This window comes from Schistocerca americana, chromosome 2 (genome assembly GCF_021461395.2).
Source record: "Schistocerca americana isolate TAMUIC-IGC-003095 chromosome 2, iqSchAmer2.1, whole genome shotgun sequence".
NCBI classification, from domain to species: domain Eukaryota; kingdom Metazoa; phylum Arthropoda; class Insecta; order Orthoptera; family Acrididae; genus Schistocerca; species Schistocerca americana.
The window spans coordinates 751,497,137-751,516,611 of NC_060120.1; the positions used below are offsets into that span (position 1 = coordinate 751,497,137).

The 19,475-nt window shown below is 40.2% G+C and overlaps 1 protein-coding gene across 5 annotated transcripts in view; it reads right to left on the reverse strand.

Annotated features, from left to right (window-relative positions):
• LOC124594964 (endonuclease/exonuclease/phosphatase family domain-containing protein 1-like) overlaps positions 1-19,475 on the reverse strand; it is a 125,597-nt gene that overhangs the window by 23,009 nt on the left and 83,113 nt on the right. For all 5 annotated transcript variants that reach the window (XM_047133484.1, XM_047133485.1, XM_047133482.1 and 2 more), the window contains one exon: positions 2,681-2,812. In XM_047133484.1, the coding sequence (XP_046989440.1) occupies positions 2,681-2,812 (132 nt within the window). The remainder of the gene's footprint in view (positions 1-2,680; positions 2,813-19,475) is intronic.

The following is a 19,475-nucleotide window of genomic DNA, read 5'->3' on the forward strand; positions in this document are numbered from 1 at the left end:
AACAGCACAATGAGTCATTGTGTGAGGCACCTGTCATCATCAAAACAATGCTGCGCAAACCCATCCAGTCTCCCATGTGCCAGCTGGACACACACAGTTGTGACTCTTGTGATGTTGGAATGTGTGGACACCTCATTTGATGTGATTAACAGATCACGATTAAACATCTCGCTCCACAACTGTATGTCTCTGTTAGTAGTGCTGATACACTCATCCAAAATTTGCGGCACTTAAAGGTGTGTGCCCCCTGGGTTCCTTGCTGCCTAACAGAAGACTACAAAGAACAATCAAGGACCATCTGTGCAGAATTTCTTGCGTGTTGTGAGGCTGATCTTGCCAATTTTTTGTAGTACATCGTCACAGGTGATGAAACTTGAGTTTATCATTTTGAACCAGAATGGAAACGGCAATCTATGGTGTGTGGCACCAAACTGCCCCTCCTCCAAAGAAAAAGTTCAAAGTTGCACCCTAAGCCAGTAATGCGCTCAGAAGGGGTTATTCTGTTTGATGTCCTCCCTCATGGTGCAACAATCAACCCTGAAATTTAGTCTTCTACCATCAGGAAATTGAAGGAATGATCTTAGCATGTTGTTGCCACAAAAATGCAAATGAACTACTACTTTGCCATGAGAATGCAATGCCTCACACAAGTTTGTGCACCTGAGAGGACCTCATAAAACTTCATTGAACTGTTCTTCCTCATCCACTCTACAGCTCTGATCTTGTAACTTCTAATTTCTAATTGTTCGGCTCACTGAAGGACGCACTCTGCAGAAAGCAATACACAGATGATGAGAAGTCACTGATGTTGCAAGACAATAGTTCTGACGTTGATCAGTACTGGTACCATGCACACATACAGGCCCTCCCAATAAGGTGGCATACGGCCATCACACTGAATAGACATTACATTAAAAATAGGTTTTACTTGCCAAAAGAGTGGGGAACAATATGGTGTATAGTAATCCTGAATAAAACCAACCTGCTTTCAGAAAAAAGTGTTGCATTACCTACTAAACGCCCCAACGCCCCAACTCTACGACTGAACATATGACAATGATGAACAACGCAGTAGATGGTTCAGTTAAAGAGGAAAGGACATCTCTAACAAAAAGGGCAATCACAGAAGATGAACAGACAAATATATGTACAAGGAAGGTAACTGAAAAGAAGCCTTGAGAACAGAATGAATATGTCAGTTGACAGACAAAAGAAGAAAGCATAAAACCACTCAGGAGAAAAGTCACTTAGGAATGAAATAAATATGAAGTGTAGGGAAGCTAAAGCAAAATTGTACAGGAAAAAGTGAAGAAATTAAAAAAGGAATTGTCATTGGAAGGATAGATCCTGCATGTAGAAAAGTAATAACACCTTTAGTGAAATTAAAAGCAAAGGTGTCAACATTATGAATGAAAGAGCAACTTCACTGTTAAAAACAGAGGAAAGAGCAGATAAGTGGAAAGAGTACACTGAAGGCCCCTACAGAGGTGAAGAATTGCTTTTGGTATTTCTAAAATCATTGAGTCACATGGAAACAAACTGACTATTCAAGTTTGTAGAATCTGCGGGATTAAAGATATACCATCAGACTTTTGGAAAAATATCATCCACAAAATTCTTAAGACAGCAAGGGCATGTAAGTGTGTGAATCAACTCATGAATCCAAGTTGCTGACAAGAACAATATACAGAAAATGTAAAATGAAAATTGAGGATCTGTCAGATGACAGTTAGTTTGGCTTTAGGAAAGAGAAAGCCACCAGAGAGGTAGTCCTAACAAAGTGCTTGATAGTGGCAGCATAGGCTTTGTCAACCTACAGAAAGGGCTCAGCGACATAAAAAGGTGCAAAATGTTCGAAATTCTCAGAAGAACAGCTTTAAGCTATAGGGAATTATGGTAATATACAATGTGTACAAAAACCCAGAGGGGAAAAATAAATATGAAAGCTCAAGAATGAGGTGCTCAGAGTAAAATGGGTGTAAGACATATGGAGAACACTGACAAGGAGGAAGAGAGGATGACAGGACATGTGTTAAAACATCTCAGAATACCTTCCATGATACTAGAGAGAGTTGCAAAGGGTAAAATTTCAAGGGGAAGACGATTGGAATATACTCAAAAAATAACTTACAGGTTGCATGCAAATGCTACCCTGAGATGAAGAGGTTGGTAACGGAGAGTAAGTTCTGGTGGGCTGCGTCAAACCAGTCTCAGAAAACTAATGATGAAAAAGAAAGTATAACTGCAGCAGATATCCCTTTCACCTTGAGTGAAACAAGAGGAAATATTACAGTTCATCACTTTGGCTACATAAATTTGTCTACCCACTGATAAAAAATTTGAAAAATGCTTTGTACTATCTCACAATAAATGTGGAGAAAATCAAAAATTTTTGTAGGTTTCAACAGGTAATGATCAATTACTCAATCTGTGCATTTCACCACCATCATGTGCAAATTGTTTCCTTCATATGCCACAATACCCATAAATCTATACCCTGTACGACCAAATATACTTGGTCATATCCGCTCTTCCACTTTCAAAAGGAATCATTAACTCATATGCAGTTATCAATAACAGGTATCAAAGTTAACAAACGAATAACTATATTGAAATTGTAATCTATTTACAAATTTAAACATCTCTGAAAATAAAAATGAAAATTTTATTTCGTAACAACCTTGAATTTCATTAGCAGGACTCCAATACTGCGTGCCAACTTAGGACAGGCTTCACTTAGTTCAACTTCCTTTACTTGCAGAATCTGCAGGTCATTCCTGCAATCATAAATAAATCCAAGGCCAGCTGAACCCTGGAAGACAATGCAAATGATATTAAAATCACATTAAAAATATCTAAGGAATTCAGTACAAAGCAAATACATAAAGAAGCTATATCACACCTGGAAAATGGTTTAGATAAAAAATGTATTAATAGGTAATATACAGTTGGAAGCATTACTAATGTGAGATAAAATTCATTTGTTAATGCCATAGTTCATTGATGGAAGCACGAAATTAAAAAAAAAAAGAGTGTGGAATATATATTTACAGTTTGTTATTTTCAAATCTAGAAAACTGCACAGAAATGTTATCACAACATAAAAGTTCAGCATTCAGAATACAATTGCAAACATTTTCCCATCAATGAATCACCAACAAAGTATGACATTCCTCTGGGCTTGATCCTATCCCTGTAAATGTTTCTGATGTAATTGGATAGACGGGTCTCCAAAAATTTGTGCCATTTGCTGATGACACTCATGCATAACTGACTGGATGTAGAATATAAAGTGTGCAGTCAACAGCAGAAAATTTGATGTCAACACAAACAAACTAATGTTACTGAAATATAACAATGAAAACAATCACTTTTTGACAATAATGTTACTGAAAATGTTAAAGAAAGAACAAAAAGCAGTATGTGTGAACTGTGAGATTTTCTCCACTCACCCAAAAATCTGTCCTAGTACGATTGAAAGGCAAAATAAGAATATGTAGGTGTCACAAAACTTTTGGGCTATGGGTTCAATATGGGCTGAAAAGGGTTATACTGATAACCAACTTGTCAAAAACACTCAAGAGTGTGCTACGATTTTAGAGTATTAAAATTTACAAGTACACAAAGAATGAGGAAGGCAAACCATGCTTAGTTCCATTCATTACTCTGCTATGGAATCAGTTTCTCAGAAAAAGCCAGTCACAGCTTGAATGCATTTATAACACCAAAATAAGGGAAAGAAATCACACTGAGAATAATTAATGCCTTCAAAAAATTGTGTCTTGTAAATTTTACTGTACTGGACTATACTATACATGTTAGTTTATCCACAAAATCAACTTTTTCCCTAGGGACTACTTATGGAAAAATGTCATCTTAAGACATAACTAAGATGAGAGAAAAATTCAAAGAAACTATTTCCAGATCACCATAATACCACAAAAGTGTATCACTATACGACAACAGACTAGAATAAATAAAAATTGCTCCAGAACCAGCACTTGAGAAAAAATATAGGAAGCATTTCTAATGAAGCTCTCTGTTATAGATATGCAAAAACAGTAACTGTTATTTAAACTGATTAACTGAACTTGTTTGGAGCACAGTAAATCATTAACAGCAGCAACAACAGCAGCAGCAGCACCATCCACTGGTGGATACAGGCCTGCTCTTGACTTTTCTTTTCACAAGTTGGTCAGCAGCACCCGTCCAGGCAGCAGTCTTTGGAGCACAGAGTTCGTTTGTGAGTAGTAACAAGCTTTTAACAACAATAAGCGAATTATTTACTTTGTGCATTTCAGTTTGAAATCTCAAATTTCTTGGGTATTTGTATTTCCGGTAGCCACAGTTTGGCATCTTTAACTACTGTGTACCATACATTTCTCCCATTTGTTTTGCATTAGGCATTTATTTTTATGTAAATGACACTTACAACTGCAGAACTTGTTAGTTGGTCAACAGCTCCCATCTAGCAGCATTTCAGAGCACAGCATTTTGTTTGCAAGTTCCATGTTTTAATCACAGTTTATTCTACAGTTCCTCTGACTTTAGGATGGATAGATACTGTGATTGCTAGGTTCATATCTGAACTAAGCTGGTGATCCTCAACTTGCAGCTCCAAGCAGTGCTGGCTTTGGTTACACAACTTGAGGCTTTCGCCAAAGGGCATCACTGTTGGAGGCTGGATGTAGGGATGCAAGGCATGTCCAGTTTGTCCCTCATGTCCTCCGATTGATCCACTACTGTGACTGTCCTGGGTACTGCACACATTGAGAACAACCCCTCAGTTGTGGTCTAGACGAAAGTTGTTTCTCATGTGTGGGAAGCAGTGAAAGACTTCCTGAGGCGTTGATGAACAGGTTTTGGGTCTGTATGTGGCTGACAAAGGCACTGAGCCAGATGCAGTTGCTGGCCCTGTTTCAGAGGAAGCCTCTTGGTTTGACAAGATCTGGCCATTCAAATGGCATGACTTTACTAGTAGTTGGGAGCTCCAATGTTTGGCACATAAGGGGCCCCTTAGGGATGTGGGGAAGAAATCCAATGTACACTCTGTGTGCGTACCGGGATGTGAGATTCCATATGAGGGACAAGTACTTCTGGATGCCATAAAGAGCACAGGGTGTAGCCAACTGCAGGTGTTGGCTCATGTCAGCACAAACAATGTGTGTCACTTTGGATCAGAAGAGATTCTCTCTGGTTTTAGGTGGTAGCTGAATTGGTAGTTTGCCAGTCTTGCTTGTGAGATGAAGACAAAGCTCACCATCTGTAGCGCTATTGACAGGACTGACTGTGCACCTTTGGTACGGAGCCACGAGGAGAGAGTGAATCAGAGGCTCAGATGGTTCTGCGACCATGTAGATTGTAGAATTCTTGACTTGCACCATAGGATGATGAGGTTTTGGGTTCTGCAGAATAGGTCAGGTGTCCATTACACACAGGAGATAACTACAAGGGTAGTAGGAGATGTGAGGAATGGAATGAGCAGTTTTTTAGGTTAGAGGGTCTCAGGAAAGTGCAGAAAGGGCTTCAGGTTCAAAGGTTGTAGAACAAACACGGGAAGAGGGTAGGCACAGAAACAGTTGAGAAAGAACCATGACTGCAAGCACTAATCGTTACAGGTACCAAAAGCTAGTTGAAGCCATAAATAAGTTCAGTCAAAATTTTTACAAAGGTCCTAACAATCTCTAAAAAGGATAGATTACAAACAGTTGGTGGTGGAGTCTTTGTTGCTATTATAAGTAGTTTAACTTGTAGCAAATTGAAATAGATATTTCCTGTGATAGTATGAGTAGAAGTTATACTTGACAACCGGAATAAATTAATAACTGATTCCTTTTACTGATCCCCCAAATCAAATTATACAGCTGATGAACAGTTCAAAGAACTCGTACAATTATAGTAGGTGGTGACTTCAATCTACCCTCAATTTGTTAGTGAAAATACATATTCAAAGCTGGTGTTAGGTAGAAATTGTCCTAAACGTTTCCTGTGAAAATTATTTTGAGTAATTAGTTCAGGTGCCTACTCAAAGTGTAAATGGTTGTGAAAACATACTTGATCTCTTAGCAACAAATTATGCTGAGCAAGTAGGGGGCATCAACATGGATGTAGAGATTAGCAAGGGCAAGATATTGTAGTGAGGCTAACCATCTCAACATCCTAATTCAGCAAAATTAAACACAAAATATATCTATTTAAAAATGCAAATAAAATTTTGCTCCACACCTTCCTACGTAACAGCTGCCACTCCTTCCCAAATAACTATGTAAGTTTAGACGAGATAAGGCTTAAATTCAAAGAAATAGTATCCGAGGCAATTGAGAGATTTATACCAATAAAATTAATAAGAGATGGTGCTGATTCCCCATGGTACACAAAATCTCCAAGACTGGCTAAATTTTACTGAAGCTTGAAACACAGCCCGCACTTCAATGTGGGATGTTTTTAACAGCTTTCACAATGAAGAAACTCAGCACAGCTTTCAATGTGGGATGTTTTTAATGGATTCCAAAATGAAACTGTATCTCTAAATCTGACAGAAAATCCAGAGAGATTCTGGTCTTAGGTAATGTACATCAGTGGAAAGGCACAATCAATACTCTCACTGCACAATACCAATTGCAAAATTACCAATGGCAGTTCCACTAGAGCAGAGTTACTGAATTCAATTTTCAGAAATTCCTTCACCAAAGAAGATGAAGTAAATATTCCAGAATTCAAATCAAGAACAACTGCCAAGGTGTTTAATTTAGAAGTAGGCACCCTCGGTGTAGTGAAGCAGCTTAAATCACTTAATGAAGACCTGTCTTCTGGTCCATACAGCATACTAGTAAGCTTCCTTTCAAAGTATTCTCATGCAATAGCCCCATACATATACATATACATCCGCTCACTTGGTGAGAGATCCATACCAAAAGACTGTAAAGTTGCACAGGTCACACCAAAACTCAAGAACGGAGTAATCCACTGAATTACAGACCCATATCACTAATATCAATTTTCAGTAGGATTCTGGAACATATATTATGTTTGAACACTATGAATTACCTCAAAGTTAAAAGAGTATTGACTCAGTCAGTACAGATTCAGAAAATATCATTCCTGAGAAACACAAGTAGCTCTTCATTTGCATGAAGTAATGAGTGCTGTTGATAGGGGATGTCAAATTGATTGCATACTTTTAGATTTCCTCATAAGAGTTATCTAATCAAATTGCATGGCTATGGTATGTATCATTTCAGTTGTGCGACCAGATCCGTGATTTCCTCTCAGAAAGGTTGCAGTACATAATAATAAATAGAAAATCACAAGGTAAAATGGAAGTGATGTCCCGTGTTCCCCAAAGAAGTGTTATAGGCCCTCTGATGTTTCAAATCTACATAAACAATTTAAGAGAGAATTGAGTGCCCTATTAGACTGTTTGCACATGGTGTTGTCATTTACTGTCTAGTAAAGCAATCACAAGATCAAAACCAATTGCAATATTACTTAGACACAATACCCGTATCATGCAAAAAGTGCCAATTGTCTCTCAATAATGAAAAGCCTAATATCATCCACATGAGAGAGAGAAAAAAACTACAGGCTGTAAATTTGACTAAAATACCTATGAATTGCAATTAGGAACAACTTACGCTGAAACGATCACATAGACAAAGTTACAGGGAAGGCAAACCAAAGACTACTTTTTATTGGCAGAACACTTAGAATGTAAAAGGTCTACTAAAAAGACTGCTTACACTACACTTGTTCACCCTCTGCTAGAGTATCGCTGTGCTACATAGGATCATTACCAGATAGGACTGACAAGACGTCAGAAAAGTACAAAGAAGATTGGGTTGATTTGGAGGGAAAGACCAAACAGCGGATTAGGGAAGTCGGCTGTGCCCTGCCAAAGGAACCATCCCGGCATTTGCCTGAAGCGATTTAGGGAAATCACGGAAAAACTAAATCAGGATGGCTGGATGCGAGATTGAACTGTTGCCCTCCCGAATGCAAGTCCAGTTTGCTAACCACTGTGTCACCTCGCTCGGTTACAACGAAGGGCAACTCATTTTGCATTATTGGCGAAACTGGGGAGAGAGTGTCACAGATACGATAAGCAATTTGGGATGCCAATCAATAAAACAAAGGCATTTTTCATTGTGTTGAGATCTTTTCATGAAATTTCTATCACCAACTTTCTCCTCTGAATGAGAAAATATTTTACAGGGTTGATTTGGGGAGGAGAACAAACTGCGAGGTCATTGGTCTCATCAGATTAGGGAAGGATGGGGAAGGAAGTCAGATGTGCCCTTTCAAAGGAACTATCCGAGCATTTGGCTGAAGCGATTTAGGGAAATCACAGAAAAACTAAATCAGGATGGCAGGACGCGAGAGAAATGATTGTCATAATAAAATAAGAGAAACCAGAGCTTTACAGATAGATTTAAGTGTTGATTTTTCTCATACGCTAGTAGAGAGTGGAACAGTAGAGAAATAGTCTGAAGATAGTTCAAAGAACCCTTGCCAGGAACATAGGTGCGAACTGCGGAGTAGTCACACAGATGTGAATCTATGTATGGTCTTCGAAGACAAGCACCCATGCTGCTCTGCAGGTTTTGTAATGTCTTTCACCCACCTTCCATTATGGCGTCATCTCTGTCTTTCCTTTTCTCTTGGAACCCAGCATAGAATGACAATATGAGAGGGAGTAGAGGGGGAGGGGGGGGGGATGTGCAGTGCTTGCTGGCTCGCTGGCTGGCTGGCTGTGCATGTGCAGGTCAACCATCACCTGTTCTGTTTGATGTACCTATTCTAGTGCATGTCTGTTTAATGATATAAGTGTATCAAGTGTCAAATTAATTACCCAGTATATTCCTAATTGACCCAGCATCAAACCAGTTTCATTATGACTGGTTTCATATTCGGTGAAAGTAGAATGTGCATATTTAGTTCCAAACATCACAATTTATGATGATGATTATAACTGCTTTCATCATCACAGAACCAGGACATGTGGATAATGTATAGATGCTCTTGCTCAGGGAAATGTGTCCACTTTAAGAAGATTATCACTGCTGTAGTTGCGCGTACTGAGCATGTTGCATTGTCACTGTGTACCAGCCACCATCATAGGTTGAGGCAAAGTCTTTCTTACATTTACGTGGGTCCAAACATTCAAATGGTTGTAAAACTCTGCCTTGGCAATTTACTGACAAACAGTTCCTTTAATACACACACATTCCAACTAACTGAATCTCAGTGTAACATTGTCACCATCATCACTGATTTCACATATCAACTAATACTAAATTTTCAGATTCAGTTATTATGAAAGTGATAACAACATGCAGCAAAACATTTTCCTTGAATTTATAACTGTCATACATCCAAACTGTAAACGGCTACATACGATTTCTTATTTGTGCACTTTAGGTTGTTTTGTTTTGGTACACAAAAGCAACTAGGGTCATATGCTCCCCTTGGTGAGAGGGCCGAGAAGAGGTCATCCAAGTCGCTGGGAGAGGATTAATTCCCAAGAGACTGTTCCCATGAAGGGTGGACCAATGGTGACGCTGAAGTGACACAACCTGCTGACAGACGGCAACACAGAGATTATCGGAAGGAATGGAAGAACTAGTGGGCCAAGGTACGAGGGCTGCAACCTTGGCTGAAGTGTCAACGGGCTCATTCCCGGTCAGATCGACATGACCAGGAACCCACAAAAACATCACAGTGGCTCCATCAAAAGTGAGCAAGTGACAGCTTTCCTGGACCCATTTCACTAAGAGATGGATGGTGTACAGCACACAGAGGCTCTGGAAAGCACTAAGAGAGTCTGAGCAGATGACGCAATTGAAAATCCTTTGTCACCGTGTGTACTGCGTGGCCGGATACAGGGCGAGGAGCTCTGCTGTAAATAATTAGCAGTGTTCTGGAAGCCGATACTGAAAATTGTCGGCACCAATGACGAAAGCACACCCGACACCATGGTCCATCTGAGAGCCATCAGTGTACATAAAGGTACTATCATGAAGGTCCGTGTGAAGGCTGTGAAACTTACAGCAATAGAACAAGGCTGGAGTAGTGATCTAACAAAGAAAATGAAGGCCAAGGTGAACAAAGACTGCCACACAAAGACAAGGTGGTGAAAGGTTCACACCCATTTGGAAAGTGGCAGGTAACGTGAAGTTAAAGCTGTGGGAGCAAGAGCCAAAAGCTAACTCCAGGAGGTAACAGAGATGAGGGACGCACCCTATACTGGCGATCACAAGAATCATTGTAGGAGATGGCATAGCATGGGTGGCCAGGCATGGCAGAAAATTGGCATGCGTATCTGCTGAGGAGAAAGGCGGTAAGACAGCAGTAGTTTGGTAGATTCTGCATACAGACTCTCAACCAGGCTAGTGTAAAAGGCACCAGTGGCCAAATGGATGCCATGATAATGGATAGTACTGAGACATTGTAAGAGAGACAGATGTGCAGATGAATAAACAAAACACACACAGTGTAGTTTTGAAAGTGCTGCTGAGGACAAGGACATTGAGGGACCATGTATAGTGGGCAGCCATGTAAGAGTAAGGACAGTGGAAGACACTAATTGCACCACCAAAAATTCATACAATCAGTTTTGACAGTGGAAAAGCAAAAGCCATTGTTGATGCTCCATGAGTAATGACGATCGAGACATCGCTGATGACCCCGACAAGAAGACAAGTCCATGGAGAACTGCAATAAATCACAAAATAGTCAATGAAAAGGGAGCCGGAGATGCCAGATGGGAGACAGGCTATAACACAGTTAACAGCGATAACAAAGAGGACGACGCTCAGGTTGGAACCCCTGAGGCACACGGTTTTACTGGATAAAGGTGTCCAATAAGGCAGAACCTGTAAGTTCCTTGAAACCTTGGTCTCTTCAAAATTCCTGAAGGAAATGAGGCATGGGGCCATGAAAGCCCCACGTGTAGAGAGTACGGAGGATTCCATTCCTCCAGCAGGTGTTATAGATTTTCTCCAAATCAAAAAACACAGCCGCAGTCTGGTATTTCCACAGAAAATCATTCATGACATGGGTTGACAAAGTGATGAGATGGTCAACTGTAGAACAGTGTGGTTGAAATCCACACTGTGTAGTAGTTAACAAATTGGGACATTCGAGCCACCATACCAGCCAGGCATGAATCTTTTTTTCCATCACCTTGCAACCGTAGCTGGTCAAAGAAACTGGGGGATAACTAGAAGGAAGGTGTTTGTCCTTACAGGGCTTAGGTATAAGTATGACAGTGGCTTCATGCCAGCATCTGGGAACGTGCCCTCAGCCCAGATGTGATTGTACATATGAAAGAGAATGTGCCTGCCCACAAGAGAAAGGTTCTGCAACATCAGAATGTGAACATCATCCGGCCCTGGGGCAGAGGCTTGGGATGAAGTGAGAGCATGATCTAGCTTCCTCATAGTAAAGGCGACATTGTAGCACTCGCGATTCTGAGAAGAGAAGATTATCACCCGAGCCTCCTCCACTCTGATTGAGGAAGGCAGGTTGATACTGGGCGGAGCTCGAAATCTCCATAAAATAATGGCCTAAGATGTTGGAGATAGCAATAGGGTCCACTATGACATCATCAGCTATTGTCAGGCCAGAAATTGGGGAACGGACCTCGGTCCCAGAGAGCCATCGGAAGTTGGCCCACACAACAGGAGGGAAAAGGTGAAGTGAGGAAGGAAAATGCAGACGGCAAAAGCTTGAAACCAGGTAGTCAGGGAGATGGGTTGCCTGTGATCATTATCCCACAGAACAGCATGAACCCCTCCCCTACCCTACCCCCCCCCTCCACCCCATGAGATAGAATGCCATTCTTAGTGGGAAGGTCAAAGCAGACCCGGTAGAGATGTGAGAGCTCTAAGCAGTCATGAGGATGCAATTTGATTCCTGAAGGCAGAGAACAAGCGGCAGCTGCAGTTCCAAGAGCAGCCGTAAGTCCTCTTTTTTGGATCAAAGATTGTGCATGTTTGACTGGAGGAGAGTCATAACAAGGAAAGGGGAACAGGGAAAAAATGAAGGGGTATCACCTCGGCAGCTGCTAATGCCAGCCTTCGAAGACTCACTGCTACAGGGTGCGAACACTGGAGGATTCTGCTCCATGAGATCTACATAGGCGTCGGCACTCTCCTTCTGTCAGTGTGCAGAGTCCAGGGCAGAGAAACAGTTGGCGGTGTGCACCAGTGACATGGGTCAGCCGGGTGAGAGTATCACATGGTGACACGGTCGAACAGGATCTTCAAGTCAGCAAAGGAGAAGACCATTTCCCTTTGATTTCTTGGAGTCTTTCCAGTTGGCAGAGGAAGACTCAGATGTTTATTGGCTGGAGGGACATAAGTTTTCACGAGAGCATTCTTTCTGTCCTTTCCATCCTGCTGGTTGTGTAGCAGGTGAATTTGCCCCATGAGGTGAAAGTTTGGTGGCTTGTTGCACAGCTGGAGAAGGATACAGGGATGCTACCAGAACACTAGGTGATTTTATAACCGCGGTGCTGAATTTGATGACATATGCCTGCGTGGCCATGTCTTTCATGGAGCGAGATGTAGCAAGAACAGTACTGTAAGTGCTAGACGGTAGAATGCAGGGTTTCCAATTACCCAATAGCTTACGAGTGACTGGTAAGGCACTTTTTTCTTCGCCTGGATCTTCAGGACGCCCCACCCATTGAGATGCAAGGGACTATCACAGAAGGACGCTGCATGGCCGCCATTACACTGATACAGCAGGGAGGAGGATGAGGAGGACGAGGAGGAGGAGGAGGAGGAGGAGGAGGCAGACAATCACTCTCCTGGGCATCCCTACCACAGGTTACACATTTGGCCGAGTGTTGACAGGACATTTGAATGTAGTTGTAATGATGACACTGATAACAGCACATCAGGTTCGAAATGTATGGTCAGATTATGATAACTTCATAGCCTGCTTCAATTTTTGATGGAAGCACCAGTCTATTGAAAGTGAGTAAAAGGGTGCGTGTGAACACTAAGGATGCATCTACCTTTTTCATCGCCTGATGCACTGCAATCATGCCCTGATCAGAGAGGTATGCTTGGATTTCTGCCTTGGTCAGATCATCAAGCAGCCTAGTGTAAATATTTGAAGAATTCAGTGTTCGATGGGCTAGACATGAACATTATAGCCATGGAGCAGCAAAGCTGCAAGAAGTTGTTGTGCTTGAGAATCAGACATTGTCTCCAAAAGGAAAGTGCCATTGTGTAAAGTAGAACAGGATTCCACAGGGTCAGGAATTGCATCATCACCTTTCTGAATAATAAACGGATTTACCATCGCAAAGGACTGACTGTCTTCAGTACTTGAAATCATGAGGAACTCCGGTGCAACTGGGACTGTCTTTGAATCATTAGTTTCATTCTGTTTGCATATATTAACATTGACTGTGAAGATAATTGGCTCAGCTCATTGTGAGAAAATCCCTGAGAACTGCCAGTGTCTCCGATGGTGTGCTACTTCTAGCTGGGGGTCTCCCTCAGAGGGTAAAGCACCCGCTTTAGGGGTTTGTTCACACCTCAGGTCACACCTCCCAAACACCTGACACAGGGACCAATCAGCAATTTGGGAAGGTAGCAGTTCAGGCAATCACCCCTCCCTGGGAGCTGGTCTGTACCAGGGGTTATGTGCGAACCCTACCTGTTCTACCTGTTGATCCGGTGCTGGGAATCATGCGTTACCCAGTCACCTCTTATGTGTCAGGTGCATGGGCCGACCTTCAGGAGTGCATGGGGAGGAAGAACTAAAAGAGGAACCTCAAACGCCGAAGCAGAGGAAGGGCAGGAGAAGGGGAATGGGGAAAAAAAAGGAATAAAAAACAGTGGAGAGGCTGTTCTAATGTCAGCTACTAAAAATGCAGAACACATTCCCAAAAACATGCCAGACAGGTTCCCCAAGGGAGGGGAAAAAGAATAGCAAGAGGATAGACATTCAGCACGGAAGGGAAAAGATGAAGCAAGGGTTGGGACCCCATGGTAGCCATGCACAAACCTGCCAAAGAGTGGAGAGCACCCTTGAGGGCCCACCTTAGGTTATTAGTGTCTTTATACAGTGGCCCGTCTCAGCCACTCACACTGTAGTAGAGTTTCCTCTTATGGGTGTTATGTTCAGACAGGGTGAACCTGTCACATTTAACAGATACTCAACTCCAGCAGCATTTCTTTACATTTTGGTACCTGATATCCCTGTTGTCTCTCGTAAGAGAGATCAGCTGCATTTTCTCTGATGTTTCAGAAGATATTTGAAATTTCGTTTTTGAATTGTGCAACTGGAGTTAGCCAAAACAATCACTGTTTATCATGTCTTTCAAGCAATGCCCACAGTCAACAGAAAGCATCAGTTTGTTTCCCATAACAAACAAAATTATTTTTCAAACAAAATTATTTTTAAATCAGAATTTTGCAAGTCCATTCAACAGAAAGCTCTCAATTAGTCTAGACTTAGATTTGTTTTTTCATTATGTATTAACCTGACAGTAAAATATGAAGAATAAATCAGCAATCCAGCAGCGAACTAAAGCTCTGCATGCTTGGCAATAGCAGTCAGCTCTTTGAGCTTTACTGTCCCCATTAATACATATAAATGAGCCGATATCCGGCAGTTCTCCTGTGTTTTTATGGAACACATAAAATACTGCTTTAAAAATAATTTTGTTTGTAATGGGAAACAAACTAATGCTTTCCATCAACACTGGTCACTGCATGAAACACATAGTGAGCAGTAATTGTTTCAGATGACTCCAGCTACACAATTCAAAAACAAAATCACAAATATCTGCTGAAACACTAGAGAAAATGCACCTGACCAGTCCCAGGACAGATATCTTATGCATCAATGTGAGACCCTGACCAGTCTTAAGAGACACACCTTATAGCTAAATGTTTTTGAATCCATGAGAGACCATTTTTGATTTCAAATAATACAGGCAATCGTTTCAACTCGAGTGTGCGTGATTTACAAAAATCATGCAAGTGGTTATTTTTCTTTTGTAAGCTATTTGCACATGTAATAGGGGCAAGGAGTTCCAAAGTGACTCCTATAGTAATGAGTTAAGTTTTACCACTTCATTAAGGATTTATTCAGTTTTTCCGCAGCTCTGGAGTGCCGTTTCTCGAAATTTTTGGAACATGGTCATTTCTAGTAGCAACCATAATAAAGAGGACCAATTTGCTTTCACTGATCACTTAATGAGTCTGAGCATACAACGAATTTCACCAACTGGATATATTTCATCTTCTCTAGTGCCCCAAGATCATGTTGAATTCACTGAACACAGAAATTCATTTGGAAGATCGATACTGAGGTCACAATCAACGAAAACAGCAGACCAGCCAAGATGTCCCTTGCCTACAATCATCAGTGAATGCTGATACATAATTGCATTAATCATTTAAAATTTCATAAAACACAAAATTAAAAACATATCTAAAATTATTTTCATGTTCCAAACTTGAGTTTGGGTTGGTGAAATGAGACCATGCTTTAGGCTTATTGCAAATGCCCTCATTAATTGTGGACAACTGAAGACAATTTGTTCCACAAAAGTGCAAGATTCTCAAACAGCAGGCAACCTTTTGACTGTTGCCACTGGATGAAGTCTTTGAACACAAGCTAGGGTGTGGGGTTGGTTCTGTGGAAGACCGAGACCCTCGTGATAATCAGTCATCTTGAGCCTTATAAAAGTGAGCAGAGGTGCCTTGAATTTTGAGGTCACAGATCCTCTTAACATAATTCCTTTTGTGGCTCTCTCTCATGTCAATGGTAACTTCATGAAAATACATCAAGTAGGTGACAGCAGAGTAATGCAGTGTGTTATTTACAACTATAGTCACCCATCATTTGGCCCTATCAGAAGTAAGGTTATCCTTAGGTGAAAATTATACCCTTTTAACACAGGGTACAAGCGAGTTTAAACTTTTCCCTGCAAATTTAAATACATGGTTCTACCACAAACTGAAAGTTTTAGCCCACCCATGTGCCTTGAACCCATCAATTTCCATTGCAGTACAGCAGCAATCCAGGCAGTGAAGTTCTTTATCTTTCACTATACCATCCTGCCAAGTTAAGAATCTAAAAATATGATGAAATGGCTAAGGGGCAGGGATGTACACTCACAAGGACTTCATAATTCCTAGTATCTGTTGAAATGCCATTAGACAAATCGTAAAAAACTACCACTGAGTGGCATGATGGTCTAGGACTCTCACTTTCTTGTTGTTTTGGTCTGTAGTCTGAAGAATGATTTGAAACAGCTGATCATACTAGTCTATCCTGTGTGAGTCTCATTTATCTCAACATGAAGATTGCAACCTACATCCACTGACGAACGTGCTTGTGGTAGTCAGATCCCGGCTTTCTTTACAATTCCTTTACAGTTATTATCTGCCGTTACCAAAATTAACTATTTTTTGATGCCTCAGTATGTGTCCTGCAGATCAATCCCTTCATTTAGTCAAGTTTTACTATAAATTTATCTTTTCCTTGATTTGATTCAGTACCTTTTCATTAGCTGTCTCTGACCTATTGATATAATATTCAACATTCTCCTATAACATCATGTTTCAAAAGCTCTTATCCTCTACTTGTATCTATTGTTTAGCATTGAAGTTTCACATATGTATAAGACTACAATCTTTACAAATAGTTTCAAGTTTTAAAAAAATACTTCCTCACACTTATAGTTATACTGAACTTGTGACTCAGCCTGGCTACACACGAGTAGCATTAAGTATTTATGACCAGACGACTTGAATGACCCAGCATTTTTTGTTTGCAGGTCACTGCATAGAATTATCAATAACTTTCGGAGTCCAACGTTAAGTAACTGAATGTCGTGGCTTTCATATAACTTATGCAATGTTAACAACACGTGGCAGAAAAGTTGGCTGGAGGCAAACTTAATTGGCTTTTGGAGTGACATCTCATGGCAATGATGGGAGCACATCGTGATGTAAGTAATATGTTTACAACCAAAGTAAATACCGTATGTGAATCACATGTTTATGTGTGATATTCAGTATGTACTGGAGGTTGGCTAAGGTGGCACAGATAAAAGAAAAAATACAGATGATATACATGTACAGTGCACATGTTTAGCTCAGTCACAGCACTCTGCTTGTGACGCTTAGTATGCACTGTGATGCACTGCTGAGACTCATTGCTGCAATTCTTTGCTGTGGACTTTTTATGGCAGAATATTTTGCCATGCCACACAAATAATCATTTATAGGACTGATTCAAGGAAGGCAGAAAGAGAAAAGTTGAGTCATCTGCTGCACTGCTAAAAATACACACTGTATACAAACGAAGCAAAGTTGCTGAAGTACTTGTTTGGAAAATGTTCTGCTTGCAGCATAAAAAATAAAACACCACATATTCTGAATTCACGTGTTTTCACTATGCTACTGTTCTCAAACAATTCCAGGGAGATCACTGGTTAAAAACATTCGATTAGTTCAAGTTTTAAGTCTCACGTCACAGCCTGGTTATCTTTCCGTTACTGGTCATATTTATTACAATACTTCAAAGCTGAATAACTCACTGCCCATTGTCCAAAGAATCTGCAGTGAATTAAGAGTGCAAATTGCCATTGCTAATGTGAGGGAAGCAGAAATTGGCAGTCTGAAATTTACATATTTCAAAACGAACATTTCCACATAACTGAGAGGTGAAGCTAGCTTAAATAGCTGAGTAAAAAATGTGACCCAGCTAAGATTCAGTCCCCACAACCTTCCAGCATCCAACCACATATTCTACTGCTGGACCAGCACATTTGATGGGAATTACATCTGGCTTGCTGCATTCTCCCTATTACATTTTTACAAGTGGATTTGCATGTACATATTTTTCACTTTTAGTATTTGCATTAGTCTGTGACATCATATTCATCTTTTGTGCTACTTTTTTTTCTTCCACTGTAGTAGCAAATGGTTATTTGAGGGTAGGTGCTTTTGTGCCTTAAATACTTTTCTCTCAGTTTGCTGTGTAGTACTCACTCAGGAAATTCAATTTCCTGGGTATTCTGCTGCACCTAGTAAAGTGGACAACTTTGAGACAAAGAGATAGATTACTGGGAGGTTGGAAGAGAAAGAACAGGACAGAGAGGATAATAAAGTGTAACTTTATTTTAAATAATAAAGCTAAAAACAGTATTACCAATATTTAATGAACCTCAATAAGAATAGCGAGACTTGTTTGAAAAATAAACAAAAAGCATTACACATAAACCATTTGAGTGTATGACAAAATGTGCTCACAATCAGAAGAAGAACTGCAAGAATTCTAAAAAGAGAATAAATTCTTTTACTCTTATCAGAATATTTTATTTGATTATTGTATGTGACAGCACTACTTTCAAAACATTTTGCAGCCAGTGCACTACCAATTATCCTATCCACCCTCACTTTCCAGATAAAATCAAAGCCTCAACTTGTTCCCTGTAGAAACTAAATTTTTATTTAATTGATCAGCAATGCTCAGAAAATCATTGGTGAATACTGTACATATATCTGATTTGTCAGTAACAGAAATATTTTTACTATGAACTGACTTTATGTCATTAACCTTATGCTGCTGACCAGACACTTCGTTCACAACTGACCATATGGCTTTAATTTTATCCTGTGAATTAGCTATTCTATTTGCGTACCACATACTCTTTGCCTTCCTAATAACTTTTTAAGCACCTCACAATACTGTTTGTAATGGGCTACTGCAACTTGACTGTGCCTACTTATATCAAAATGTTAGAATTCCCACTTTGTTCTACATTATATCCTTATCCCACTAGTCAGCCACTCGGGCTGCCTATTACTGCTAGTACGCCATTTACAACATTCTAATGGAAAGAAATGCTCAAAGGGCATGAGAAATGTGTTAAGGAAAGCATTATATTTATCACCTATGTTATTGACACTATAAACAATCTGCCACTCTTGTTCCTTGACAAGGTTTAAAAAACTCTATTGCTGTTGGATTAACTTTCCTACAAAGTTTGTAATTATATGTGACATTTGTTTGAGTACAAAAGCCTTTTAGTGTTAAAATTTGTGCATTATGGTCTGAAAGGCCAATCACCCTTTTACTAACAGAATGCCCATCTAGTAGTGAAGAATGAATAAAAATATTGTCTATGGCTGTGCTACTGTATCCGGGTACACTAGTAGGAAAAAACACAGTCTGCATCAGATCATATAAATTTAGGAAATCTACCAACATCTCTTTCTTGCTCCATCATATACAAAATTTATATTGAAGTCACCACATACAACTAAATTTTGGTACTTCCTACAAAGTGAATCAATAATCCCCTCTAGCTACAGCAGAAATGCTCTGAAGACAGAGTTAGGGGACCTATAAATAACAACAATTAGAAGTTTAGTTTCACTAAATTCAACTGCCCCTGCACAACATTCAAATATCTGTTCAGTGCAGTGCCATGATAT